This window comes from Cyprinodon variegatus, unplaced genomic scaffold (assembly GCF_000732505.1).
Source record: "Cyprinodon variegatus isolate N-32 unplaced genomic scaffold, C_variegatus-1.0 Scaffold156, whole genome shotgun sequence".
NCBI classification, from domain to species: Eukaryota; Metazoa; Chordata; class Actinopteri; order Cyprinodontiformes; family Cyprinodontidae; genus Cyprinodon; species Cyprinodon variegatus.
Genome location: NW_015150609.1, coordinates 754,452 through 769,018, shown reverse-complemented (window position 1 = coordinate 769,018; position 14,567 = coordinate 754,452). Strand labels below are relative to the sequence as shown.

General features: G+C 37.8%; 1 protein-coding gene across 15 annotated transcripts in view; it reads right to left on the bottom strand.

The window, feature by feature from the left end:
• Window positions 1-14,567, bottom strand: part of neo1 (neogenin 1) — a 230,847-nt gene that overhangs the window by 84,468 nt on the left and 131,812 nt on the right. For all 15 annotated transcript variants that reach the window (XM_015377565.1, XM_015377567.1, XM_015377554.1 and 12 more), the window contains exon 5: window positions 7,965-8,101. In XM_015377565.1, coding sequence (XP_015233051.1) covers window positions 7,965-8,101 — 137 coding nt within the window. The remainder of the gene's footprint in view (window positions 1-7,964; window positions 8,102-14,567) is intronic.

The following is a 14,567-nucleotide window of genomic DNA, read 5'->3' as shown; positions in this document are numbered from 1 at the left end:
AGACAGATCTAAAAGTAGCACAAAAATATCTCTAGATAAGTGTATTTAGCCTTACTTTGAGCAGGTTAATTTAATAGAATGATCTTTAAATTTCTAATAATCAGATATTAGACACTTAAAGTAAAATAACATTTTTTTCTTATTTTAAACCTAAATTATCTTATTCCATAGGCTAATTGTGTAACTTATTTTCAGGATTATAGAGCGCACCTTACTATAAGCTGCAGCAACTAAAGTTTTTTGAAAAAGCAGGAAATGTACATGAAATTATATGCCACACTGGGCTATAAGCATCTGATATCTACTCAACTGTCTCCCACCAAACCTGTAGGGGGAGCTCTAAATTACTCTCTGAATTACAGAAAAACTTATTATTCTGAAAATAAAGTAGATATTTTTTGCAGTGGAGCCTTTAGCAGGACTTAAACATCCATGTGAACAGAAAACCTCCTTCCGATCTGTCTAAGATTAAAACATTTTAAAGAAGAGGTAAAAATATTTGGCTTCTGCACTCTAAAGAGACATGCACCAAAAATCATCTAATTTATACTACCAACAAAATGTGGTTCAACAGAGAACTGGCTAATGGTTTGCCCCGTTTGCCCATTCTTATAGACAGTTTATTAAAGATAAACTGAAAACCATGCATCCGTTTCCTTTTGATTCAGATAAAATCCATTGTAGTTTGTTATTCAATGCAAAGAGTGTTAATACTCCAGGATTTTAAGGAGACTTATCCCCCCAAAAACCCCTAAAAGTAGCTTTAAAAATAGAGATAAGAGCATTTTTCAATCAGAGTGGCATTCAAGCAGATAAGAAGGGCTGGATTAGGAACCACACAGCACCTGATGAGGAGACACACCAACATAAACGCTCCAGAGAAACAGAGCTAAGGAGTTATTAGAACAAGGCAGTAAATACAGTGTTATATATGCCGGTGTCAGAAGTAAACAAAACAAACATGAGTTGCAGTGACGGCAGAAAGCACAGAGACCGGCAATCAGACACCAACACCTGGCTGAGATCAACACCCTCCCTGTGAGACGGAAAAAGGTGTGTGTGTGTGCCAGGTTGATCAGATTAGATCGCTTTCAACAGCAGAATGGAAAGTTTATTCCAGACAAAATTAGATCGCTCCATGACACAAGTAAAGGGGGAGAGAGAGGGAGGGAGGGGTGTAAGGCAAAAATATCCACTAGATTATTATCGAATCCTCACCTCAAACGCATATTTTCTACAGGAAACAGTTTCTGTTGTTTGATGCAGGAAATAAAACCACCTCTAGAGAGGAATATGAACCAACCACTACACTGATAAGAAGAGGAAACACTTTGATGGCCAACTTATTTCTACTGTTCTTGAGTTTACCTGCTTCTTATCAGACGAATTTTAAAACAAAAATAGCAAAGCTAAAATAAAACCTGATCTTTAAATTAGTATTTGTTTTGTTAAGAAGAAAAGGCTAATAAACCAGTCCAGCTGTGGGTGAAAAAACATCAATAAACCTCATTTTTAGGAAAACTGAGTTTATTTTCACTGGTCGTATCCGCATCTGATTACTGGGAAACCAGTAAAACCAAGAGAAAAGAACCTGTCTGGCAACATGAAGTAGGCTACCCCATCCCCACCCCATCAAAGAAGAACAAAGTACCTCCACTCTTCAGCCAGGGGAACAATTCCCCCCTTTAACAACCAACCTTTTTACATTACGCCTTAATCTAGAAAAATCCAGACAACGTGAGTAATGAAACTATAGACACAATGATTTTCTAAAGCTGCAAGAATAAAATGAATACTCTGAGTTTTTTTTCAGTGTTTTTTTTTTTTGGATCTTTTTCTTGCTTCATATTCTGTGGAGCCATTTTTTCTTGTTTGGTCTCTGAAAAATATAAAGAGGGGAAGGAAAAGAGTCCTTGTAAAGTATGAAATGTCCTGGCCAGAAAGAACTTTGTTCTTGCAGCCTTGAGTAAAAAAAGAAACAAATTTCTCTGTTCATGCAGGCCTTAATGCTGTAGGACGGATGAATTATAGTGATAATGCTTATTCAGCTATAATAGAAGAGTGATGAGCCTTCCCAGGAGGGGCCAGCCATCCATTACTACACAAAGAATGAATCAACAACTCTTCAAAAAATGTTATTTGGACTGAAGAATGGAACTTTTACAAAAGCTGTCCTTTAACACCTGCATTTGGAGCAATATTAGATGCTGTTCATGCCTAAAAACCCTACATTGTGTCTGAAAAAACCTTTTTCTGATACTAAATTTGTTTGATTAACTCATTCCCTTAGGTGTGACAAAATAAAATAAAACAGAGGACATCTGTATCCTTTCACAGCACAGTTTCTCCCCATGTTCCCCCAAATGCTGCCATGCTTGACGTTGTTCTGCCTTTGCTCTTCTCAAAAACAGAGTAAAAACACTGGTAATGAGCCTGGCTGCGGGTCCAGAGTTCACAGCTTAAATGAGAGACGTTTATTGGGGGTGGGGGGCAACAACTTCCTGCATGGCAGCCCAGCACATGGAAAGAACAATTAAGTTGATGACCTGATAGCAGGAGGGCATGATCGATGCGGACCACTGACTTGGAACCCCATAAAACTGGTAACAGGTCATAGACTATTTTTGCACAAACACACCCCCACCCCCACACCCACACCAGGTCTGGGTGGTTACCAAATCACACACGACCGTAATCAAAAGCTGCTGCCTCCTCTGGCCTCATTTATTTCCTTCCCAGCTTTAATAGTGGGTGAGAAGTCAAAGCAAAGTCATCCAACACACACACACTCCCACACAGACCCATCACAGAAACACATACGAGTGTGTCGACACCACACATGGAGCCCTCGGACATGGCTGGAGAGGTGGAAATATTACCGTTAGCACACGTTTATAGCATCTCCCTCTTAGGAAGCCTCCTGTCCTCTCCTGGTTCTGCTGCAGGATAATTACCCGGTTTTTATTAGCAGAACAGAACGAGTCAAATCCTCTTAAACACACTTACAACATGATTGTAATTATTAGACACTGTGGGTACAGCCCTGTTTAATCATTATTGCATATTTGGGGAATATCCAGGGAGCTAAATGTCTCTGAAGTGTCTCTATTAGCTTGTTGTTTTGTAGCTAGACATGTGATTTATAGCGAATAAAAGCAGGTTTTAATTGTTTTAGATGGTCAGATTCAATGTCTGTAAAATCCTCAATTAGCTTTGGCTCCAGAGACTCGAAATGAGTCTTCTTCAATAGATTGCATTACCTTACAGATCAGGGTAATTATGTCCTATTGTTGATTTTTTCCAACAGTGGTACAATATTCTCTGTAATATTGCTGAATGGCCTAAATAATCTTTTTCTTATGGTTCTTATACAGGATTTGGTTTTTATCCTTCTTTTCGTCTCTTGATTTACTGTCATCTCCTCTTCCTCCCATGTCAGACAGGCTCAAATGAGACCCTAAATACTTGGTTCATATTCAGACAGAGGAGTCTGTTGTCAGCTAAATGACTGCAATATCCTCTAGCTGCAAAATAAGCTCAGATGATGAACCCTCCACCACTGTGCTTAGGAGTTTGTATGACCTAATATTGGACTCTATTTTAGACTTATTTGAAGTGGACGGTTACAGCCACACATCATCATGGTGAGTTTGCTTTTGCCGTTATTGCCCTTCCAAAGGCCTCTTGTTTTACAGCCTTAACTCTATTCATAGACGGAAAAATGAAACTGATTTTAAAGGCCCCATATTATGCAAAATTCACTGTATAAACATTTTGTAACAGTCACGTGTCCTGGAGCTTGTGTACAAAGCTCACGCATAAAAAAACCTTTTATTTCTATTACTGCCTTTCTCCAGCTCTTAGCTACTGTGTGCTAAAAATGCTCTGTTTGAAAAACATTCCCCTTATGATGTCATCAGGGGAAATCAGCAGTGTGTAGCAGTCCATCAGTCAAGCTACGGCCTTCATCTAATGTATTTCTCCATGCCCCTAGGCTATCTTTACAAACTTGTTGTCATGGTTTTTGGTTGTGAAAGCGCAACCTTCGGGAGGACTGAAGTGTGGAAAGTCAAAAAAACTCATCCACAAGAGGGCCTAATAAGGAGACTATTGGTAAAGGCTGTCTGCTTATTTTGAGATTAATTTTTCTGCACAAATGGCAAAAAAACTTAATCTGAGGGCATCATTTTTAATATTTTTTATTTTCAAATGTAGAATAATATGGGACCTTCAAAATTCTCCTAAAAAAAATCACTTCTAAACCTTGAACTGTGCAGTAATCAGTGAAATATTTCCATGTGGTATACTCATTTTCTATTTCGTTGTGATCATTTTCAGGTTGATTCCCATTCAAAGTTGGGATATTGTTTTAGAAACGAACTCTGCTTCCTATTCCTTAGTCTCCAAGGTGCTATATGTTTCCCAATACCTCCAACCTCTGAGGCCTTAACAGGACAGCTGGATTTATACAGTGATTAAGTGACTTACAGATCTAATCTACTTAACAGGCTTCTGCAAATGACTAGTTGCACAGGGGCTGAATATGTATGCAGTGGATCTTTTTCTGATGTTGAATTAGTTTATTTTAACAAAAAAACAACACCCTATTCCATCATACAGATTTGCTCCTTTGTTAAGGTTTTCATATAAAACTCTTATTAAAACACACAGATTGTGATCGCTACGTGAGAAAATGTGAAAAAGCTTGAAGGATATGAATTTGTCTTGCAAGGCCTTGTTAGTAAATACACATTCGAGCCAAATTTCCGGCAATCCTGCGTTTGTGTATCTGTGTTTAAAAGCATCTCTGTGTATTTCCTCCTCCAAATGTATGCAGCAGCTCCACTACAGACCCTGCAGGTATCTGCAGGCAGAAGTGACTAGTCCTTGAGCAGCTGGCTTCCTGTACCTTTTCCTCTACTTACTGTCCAGTGTTTAAAAAAAACGCAGTAAACACACAATTTCCTGTCATTCCTCCAGAGAAAAATCCCTTAAGAGGTTTCAGTGGAAGTCAATCAAAAAAGAAAATTGTTTGCTGATGGTATAGATTGAGGACACGTTTATTTGATTGTCCTTTACAGGCATTGCTATTTATTTGTTGACATCTCTAGTCTCACTCTGGTTGTCAAAAGAGCAAATCGATGCACCAATTTGGATTCTTTTTCAATGTGATTGCAACAAAAGCAATTAGCCATGAGTGTACAACATGGGAGCTAATCCAAACATCACTCAAAAAAAAATGGAGACAAATGTCCTTCGGCAGTTATCCCAGGCATGCTGATCCATCCTCGGCCCTTTTGTGCCAGGGGTCGGGCTGGAGACATGGACAATTTAAGAGGGAATTCGGTAAGCAGAATTGAAAAGCGAAAACGAATGAAGTCAGGTGTCCTCCTGTGACCTGATCCCATTTTCCATTACTGCCTCCTTTAATCACAGCAAGTGACGGGAAGTGATGAAAGAAGGGCGAGGGGTGACAGGGAGATGAAGGGATTTGGGAAGTAAAGGTTGGAGTCATGGCACGCTGGGTGTGTGTGCGAAATGTAATAAAGCTTCGGAATGAGCCTCAGGGTGTTTCCCTGTTTCTAAGTTATTTCAAGCCAAGTCCCGTCGACTTGGAGCAGAAGGGAAACCCATCCAGTTATGCACCAGGCGCCTGTGTTTGTGTGTTTTCACAAGATCTGCTGTGAAGTTCTTTAGGTTTTGTTTGGTTCGCTCATATGTATAACACCTGGATGTTTGGTTCTGCACGGCCTCAGAGTGGCTTTGCTGCAAGAAATGCGTCTTGTTTCATTTCCTTTCCAACTAAACTCTCTCTGGTTTTGTTTTATGTCTGAGATATGAGTCCAGGGGGCTTTTAATAACCTCATTCCCAAACATAATAAGACGAAATGAGATTGTTTTCGATGATGGAGGGATGATCTGAGAATCGGATAGACCTGCAGAGACTCCGCTCTTTTCTGCTGCACTCTCCTCAGCAGCTAATGCTACCCGACTCAGCCGCCGCCTCTCACTAAATTCCAATTTGTGCCTTTGTTAAAGCAGTTCTGTCACTTTGTATCTAATGTATCCCTAATGATAAAGCTACTACGCCGGGTTATTGGGTGATTTGCAACAATGACAGCGCTGATTACATGCATAATTACTGCTCTAAATGCAGACGCACAGACATTAACTTTTACTGTTGGAGGTTGGTGATTTTGTGCCAACTTTTTAATCTTTTGTTTCCTCTTTAGTTTCTGAATCCCCCCTAAAATTAGAGGAAAAGGAGTATAAAACAGTAGAATTTAGAGCTCAATAGTTCAGATGTTGTTAACCCGAAAATTAAAGTTTGAATATTAGACTTGAATTAAATTGATGGGTTTTCATTTCCTTTCAGTTTATGCTGAATTTTAAAAAGTACAATGAAAACAGCCAGATGGATCAAGAAGGTGCAGCACAGACGTACAAAACCAACAGATCGAAGAGGTGCGACCTGCATGCAGCCCATGTAACTGAGTCATTACTTGAAAGGAGATGTTTATTCAAGAACAGAAGTAGTAAATATTGCACATCTTAGAATGGATTCCTCTTTTCAGAAGAACAGCAAAGTTTGGTTAAAAGGTTGATTGGAGAGGAATTCAAATGGATGCTGATTAGCAGTCTGGCTAAAATGATCCTAACTGCTTTAAAATGGAGATGGAGAGCAGAACGAAGTGGAGGAAAATGGACAACTAGCCAAGGATAACCTGAAAGGAATCAAAGGTCTGCCAAAAATAAAATAATTCAACATCTTATCCAGTGATTTTGTAAAAAATAAAAAAAAAACTGAGCCTCTCTGCTTCCAAGTCAACTTCCAAACACATAATTCAAACCACCGAACACCGTGGAGTATTGTGGTGTCAGGATAATTTATTAAATACTAGAAAATACTCTGAATACTTTAAAATACTTGAAGAGATGTTATAGAAGTAATAAGTGCTTCAAGAAGATAATTGGAGCAGAAAAGCCAAATAGTTTGTGCCTCAAATTTCCGTAGATTAACTGTGAATTTGACTTTTTTCACATTTCAAATTGAAACAGAATATTAAATACTTCAAATGCATTCATATTAATCTAAAAAAATTATTATTATTATTTTTTTTTTGTCACGCAGTTAAGATTTAAACATTTCTTTGGAATCAAATCATTTTCATGCTCTCAGTTTCTCCTCCACACATTTCGTTTCTACATTTAAATGAGGGAAATTTTTGCAACTTCACTCAGTGTGTCAGTCACTGCGGTGAAAATTACAGCATTCATTAAAATAACCCAAATAAATTGGTTCTTAATCTTCTACTAGAGGTGAAATATTTTCTTTAAACTCACATATCTACCAGATAAAATGCTGCAGGCTGAAAACATTCAGATGATGCTGACCGCTCATCGGTTTGGATTTCTTAGTCTGTTAGGAAATTGAATTGAGACATTTTTTGGTGTTTGAGGCCTAAAATAAAGCAGCAAACAGTTATTTAGATTTTTGCATTCCTCAGTGGCTCTGTCGTTTATTTATCATATCAGTCCATCATTATGTTTTTTTTTCTTACTCTTAATAGAAAAATAGAAAAAAGTTGATAATTTCTTCGATTTAAAGGCAGAAATCTTTTAAACTTTCGTTTTTTAAATTTTTTTTTGTTCAGAAAGGTGATGTTTTTCTTTTATGTCGAAGCTTTTCTGTTTAGCCGCTGGAGATTTCTTCCAGTTGAAACAACGGAAATCAGACCAAATGCATTTGCCTGTTGCTAAACACCACATTTAAAAGTTCTTCAGATAATTTCCAAAAATGAAAATAATTGCTTATAGAAACTCTTTACATAAACTAAAGGGATGGAAGACATTAAACATGGTTTTACAGTTTTAGAGGCTACTTGTGTTGACTTAATAATGAAATGTTTAGCTGGTTTCTCAGTATTCACCAGCCTCATTCTGGCTCCTAAAGGTCAGATTACCTTGAACTGTGAGCTGTGCCTGGGCTTCGACGGTGGCGTTGGAGTTTTCGGCCACGCAGGTGTAAATTCCGGCATCTTCCTCCGTGACGTTGGAAATCTGGAGGCTCCCGCCTGCCACCATTTCTACACGACCATCGCTGCAAACAGAGAGACACAAAAAAAAAATCGGACCAAAACTGAAACACAACCACAAACCATCTTTATCAAACCATCGGCAACAAATACAAGAAGTCTATGATGAGCAGCAACACCTTTCATTTCACTTGCTATACCTATAGATGAGATGCATTCCTCCGTTTTTTTTTTTTTTTTTTTTTTTTTTTTTGAGCAGAAATAAGAATATTCTCTTGAGATCAACCCTCCCCTACTGACCCGAGTTTGACTCCGAATTCTGGCCTCATTTCTTTTGCGCCGTCACAACAGCCATAAATAAATGAAAGATGCTGAAAGCAGAGCAAGCTGAAGGAAAAGCAAATAAATTTGAAACTCCTCTCCAACGTCATTCAGAATATATTTTAGGAAAGCTTCCAGCAGTGCTCTGCAAATAAAAACAGGAACGAATGAGAAAGTAATGCTTTGTCATTTTTAGTATAGGGGTAGTATAGAGCTTTGAAAAAAATAAATGTACTGGAACCGACGTCTACGTGTTTTATTTTTGCATTCATCCCTCAAGATCCCATGTGAAACTCACTATCCAGGACGACTCCAGCACAGGCAAGTTTTACACAGTCTATGTTTGGTTTTGCTTTTTTAACAGTGGAAATGTTTGGGCAGTTTCATCATCTTGACATATGTTTGCATCAGTTTATCAATATCTACCGGTGGCACCCATGTGCAAACCAGCCCAGTTAAAACTAGGGGAACTTTTTTATGCTCTACAAGCATAAGATGAAAACCAACATAATCACACATATTTACATATAGAAGCACGTTTTCCTGTTTTAACAGCGACTCTTTACACTTTTCTTCTCTAATTTCCTGTTTCCTAAATTAGAGTTTCAGTTTTGTTTTTCTAGTGTCTTGATAACATTTATACAAATACATTTATATAAAAATATAGTGTATAAATAAATATTTTAGAGGTTTCTTAGGCACTAAACACTGAAAACTGATGATAGATGAATAAATAAGGGGTTCAGTTTATTTAGATAATGTGGCAAGGAATAAAAAAACAAAATCCTTCTTAGTATTTTGACATTTTCCCCATACATATATCATGTAAATCACATGTCAGAACTTTACTAACAGTATAGGACCCATGTTTATGAAGCCATTATATTCACAAATAAATACTCGGGCGTTTATACTTCTAGACCTAAATAAACCACCCAGCTATTTGTGTATCTTTCCTCTGCACCAGTGAGAGCCCCAGTTTAGACAGTTCTGTTCCCAGTTGGCCCAGTGGGATTCAGGCTGTGGCTGAGTTCAGGCTCTATTCAACAATCACTGGAGCATTGGAGAAGGAGGAGGCAGCAGAGAGGGAGGAGACCTGCAATCGATAGCCTACAGGGAGAAGTCTGCTTCACACAAGGAGATGAGGAGCAGAGAGGAGTAAGACCAGCAGGTCAGCTGAGCATGCATCCTGAGGGGGCAACAGTAGAAACAAACTGGAGAGCTGGTAGTTAGTTAACTGGTAACTTTGGCAGCACAGACCTTGTTCCAGATGACATCACTGCTCAGTGTTACTGAGGGGGTTTGAATAGATCAACATCTGCCACAGTTTATTACCACTTTAAGCAGCTATGACTTCCCTCAGGTAAAGACAGGTAAAAAGCCTCAAAGTGAAATCCTTTTTAATCAAAAACCTCAGTCACATATTGAGGAACATATGTTTGCTGTAAAACTCACCAGCGCCGCTCTGAGCTTTAACAATTTTCAAACAAATGCATGCATAGGGCATGATGAGGCATCTAAATAAATAGAAAGAACACGCTTTTATGTCCTACAGATGCAGTCTGTTTAAGAACAGAGCGGTTCTGTGATGCTGTGGGCCTGTTTCAACACTCCGGGAACATTTGTTAGAGAAAATAAAACCATAACATTTCTTTATAAAACGAGAACACATGCCCTGTGGGAGAAGGGAAAAACAAGTTCCTCACTAGACTATAAAATCCTCCTTCTCACATATAAAGCCTTAAATGGCCAGGCTCCATTTGATATCAGAGATCTGATTGTTCCTTATGTTCCTAACAGAGCACTTCGCTCTCAATCTGCAGGTTTACTAGTTGTTCCTAGAATTTCTAAAAGTAGAATAGGGGGGCAGATCTTTTAGTTATCAGGCTCCTCTCCTGTGGAACCAACTACCAGTTTTAGTCTGAGAGACAGACACCCTGTCTACTTTTAAGGCTAGGCTTAAAACTTTCCTTTTTGATAAAGTTTATAGTTAGAGTGGCTCAGGTTATCCTGAGCTATCTCTATAGTTATGCTGCTATAGGCTTAGACTGCTGGAGGACATAAGGATCCCTTTGGTTGTTTTCTTTTGTTTACCTGCTTTTGAAAAAAAAAAATTATCTCTCTCCTTTTCCAAAGTAGGTTTTGCTTAACTGGAGACCAATCATTTTCCAGTTGATGCCCCCCTTAAATAACTAGATCCATGAATTTGAATAATTTTCAGGGTTTGTGGAAAACGATTTCAATTTGGTGAAAATAAATCTATTTTCTGGTCTTGAAAGGTTCAAATACGTTTTTTAGCTGTGTTTTGCTAAAAATATTTGGTAAATTTGGATTTTTAGAATATTTGGTTAGGTGTTTGGAAAAAAATATTTTCCAAAAACACCCAGTGTATGACATTTTTATTGGTTTTACTTATCAAGCAAAAGGCGTTTGTGTTGACAGTACTGTAATATAATCACACCTTATGCTGCTTTTTATTGGGTTGTGCGATTAAGCCAAAATCAAAATGAAATTCTATTTGTTTGTTTCTTCTCTGCTTTTACTACAAACATATACATGTTTGGCTCCTGAGTTTTATTGTTTTTATGGACTTATATTCTCTGTTGTCCAGATTCTAATGTTGTGAGACCTCTTATATGAAAGCATGCATGGATCTTTAAACTAGCTGTAAATCTGTCCAGCCATTTGTGAGGCAGTAAACCCCCTTTAAGCTCATTATCGCCCCCTAAACAGATGGAGTGGAAAAGTTAGTCTTAAGCGTCTTTCCCATTGAAATAAGCAGGCTAACACAGGTTTTTTCAAATACAGGTCAACCCCCTAACAATCAGAATTTACTCTTACTTACTCTTTGAATTAGCTGAAGGAGCCAAAAGTAAATAAACTTGTGTCTTTTTATTTCTTTTTATTGTGAAACATTTGGAAAGAAATGTTTTGAATAATGATTTTGCTAATATTTCAATTCTGATTTATCTTTCTTTTGCTAATGATGTTTACTCTATGAATTGCAATGCATGAGTTACACTTTAGCTTTGGTTTTTGAGCTGCTAGAACTATGGAGAACACTTGAAATCTCAGAATTACTTAATTAGTTAAGAAAGATAAAACTGAAGAAGGATACAATGCTGGTCAAACAAATGGTGAGGGAATAGTGAAGATAAGAAGTCTGATCTGCTAAAGACAGGAATTATTGAATTACCAAACAGAATATATATGAGGAAACAATAAAAAAAACAACCTGGTGCCAAAAGAACAAGCTGGAACTTCTCAAATGACTCTGCCAAGGCAACATTTCTTCATCTCCTCGGGATTCTAATAAAGAGCTGCAGGGGCCCTTGAGACGAAAACATTCCCGCATACCTGACTTTATTTGCTATTTTGCTTACCTTACTGGGGATCCTAAGGATAAACTGATGGTTTGATTACTGCAAGTTATAATAAAGCCTGAAGCTCAGAACTCGCATAAAATCCATTTAAATGGCTCTTGTGGATCCTGCAGGACTCTAAAAGCTAAGCAGACCCTATATGCCTAATAGTGTGTTACGTCTAGATAGGCTCCAAAAACCAATAAAAACTTTTAAATAGGCCAGAATCAGACATTTTGTCAACTAAAGATAAGGAAACCTTAGAATACTTTTCCAAAAACTGAGCTCCTCAGGGAGCTCCTTCTGACACTCAGGGATATCTGGCTAAAATGACTTCATAATGTCTGCAGTAACAGCTCAACATGCTTATGCTTGTTTGCCTTGTCTACTTTTAAGACTAGGCTTAAAACTTTCTTTTTTGATAGAGCTTATAGTTAGAGTAGCTCAGGTTATCCTGCGCTATCTCTATAGTTATGCTTCTGTAGGCTTAGACTGCTGGAGGACATAGGGACCCCTATTTCATCATTCTGCTTCATTCTATCTCTATTATCCCACAATGCAGAATCTATTAGTTCAATCTCTAATGTTCTGCTCTCTCTGCTTTTTCTCATAGTAGCTTTGCCTCGTCTGTTCCTGTTTGGCTGTGACATCATCTTAGAGAGAAATATCAGCTGTGCTGCTGCCATCAACACCTTTGTTTATAGATGCTGGAGATCGGCCTGTTTTTTGGACAGAGCCGCCTTTTACAGTTGCCTTTTGTATCTCTGCTTCTGTCTCCTTGAACCCCAGTCGGCCTCAGCAGACGCTGAGCCTGGTTTTGCTGGAGGTTTCTTCTTGTTAAAGGGGAGTTTTCCCTCTCGACCGTCGCTACAAGCATGCCTAGTGTGAGGGATTGCCTTCAAGTCAATTCAATCAACAGGTTTTCCTTAGATAGAAAACTTTGAATCAATTTGACTGGATGATCTGGTGAACTGTAAAGTGCCTTGAGATGACATGTGTTGTGAATTGGCGCTATAGAAATAAACTGAATTGAATTTTTACCAAAAGTAGTTTTCGTTTAGACCAAACCTCCATCCCAAAGTCTGCTAACTGCACTCTAATACCCGGTAATGTTCTTCTAGTTAAAATAAGAAAAATGCCTTTAAATGCATAGAGCAAAGAAGAGGCTGTATAAAATGTATTATACACCAAGCCAACTATTCTATATACTAAGCAAAACTGACATCAATTTGGAACTAAATGAGTTGCGATTTCATTACAAGCCCACTCCACAGAGCTTCATTTTGTAGATCTATCATGCAAAGCTCTCCCAGAGAAGGAAAAATACAGAGATAATATATAAAAAAGCAGATTTGATTAAAGCTTCTGTAGGAGATATAAAATCAGGAGCCCTATATCAAAAAAACTAAACAAAAACAAAAAAGACGTGCAGCAAAGCTAGATAAATCAGATTCTGTAAGTGGTAATAAATTTACCTACAGTGTTGCTTACAGACAAAATAAAAAAATGATTTATGTTTCCCTCCTCCGATGTGACGTCGGCTGGCGAGTTATGTGTTCAGATGGTATTCTAGTATCAGGAAGCTGAATCTGATATTTCTAAGGACATCTGAAGACCCACTGCAGCTTTATGATGTTTAGATGCGTCAGGATGTAAAAAAGAAGCCCAGCAGAAGGTATCCTCCAACCTCAACGACAATGCCAGGAAAACAGCAAGTGAATTCAGAAAAAAAATAGATAAAACAAACTCAAATAACACAGATCCCACACTGCTTCTCACTAGAAAGGAAGAAAGAATGTGTGGTTTTCAACCACAATAGCCATTTTTCTAAGCAAAGGTTTTTTGAAAAATGTCTTTGGAAACAACCAAAGCATTTAAATACAGAAAACCTCAATGACAACATTGGACAGCGTGGGTGTTAACAATTCAGCAACACTTGCGGTACAAAGAGCAGAGTCCCTTTATGAGCAAACAATTATGGGTGATTATGGGTGACAGAAAGAAATGTTAGTTACTTTTTCTCAGCCTTTTATTCTTCTAAGAGGCATTTTTTTTTCTGTGTTTGAATCTGTAAACAAAATCTCAAAGAAAATACTGTGCTATTATTTCTACTTTTACAGCAAAATAATTCAATACATGAATTCGAAATGTTTGCCGTTTCTGTAAATCAAATGTTTCTTTTTGAAAGAATAGAAATGCAGAGTCAACAAAGTAAGTAGAGATGAACAAATGAATCAGACATCAAAATCAGATTTCCTTCAGATGAGCTGTATTTGCATCAAAGACCTCAATCTCATTCACTAAAAGAATAAAACTAGAAAGCCTTATTAGCGCTCTGGGTTCCTGAGTGACACCGTTAACCAAGACTGATCCCTGTGAGCTACTCTGTGTTTCAGCACGCTGCTCACTGAGGGAGGGGTCAAACGCAGAGGACACATTCCCAGACGGTCAGACAATAAAAGGATATGTCGGTAATGATTTCTTTCGCAGTACATCAATAACCATGTAATAACATAGTAATAACATGACAAGTTACACTATATTACTAGATAACAAGAAACACTTCATGGAGAATTTTGGTACGTGCTGTTCCTCAAATTTTAGGCAGACAAGGTAAAGTCAGACTTTTTAGATGTAAAACCGTTATTACCAAGTAACTCAGTCATTTCACCACCAGCAATAAATTAATGAGTTATTATCATGTAAAATGCAGTTTATTACTTGGCATATAACAAAAAAACACCTAGAATACAGCAAACCACTTTACTTAACTAAACTCTTAATATATCTAAGTCCAGTTTTATAATACTTTATTTACCCGATCATAAATTACAATTTACTTTGTAAG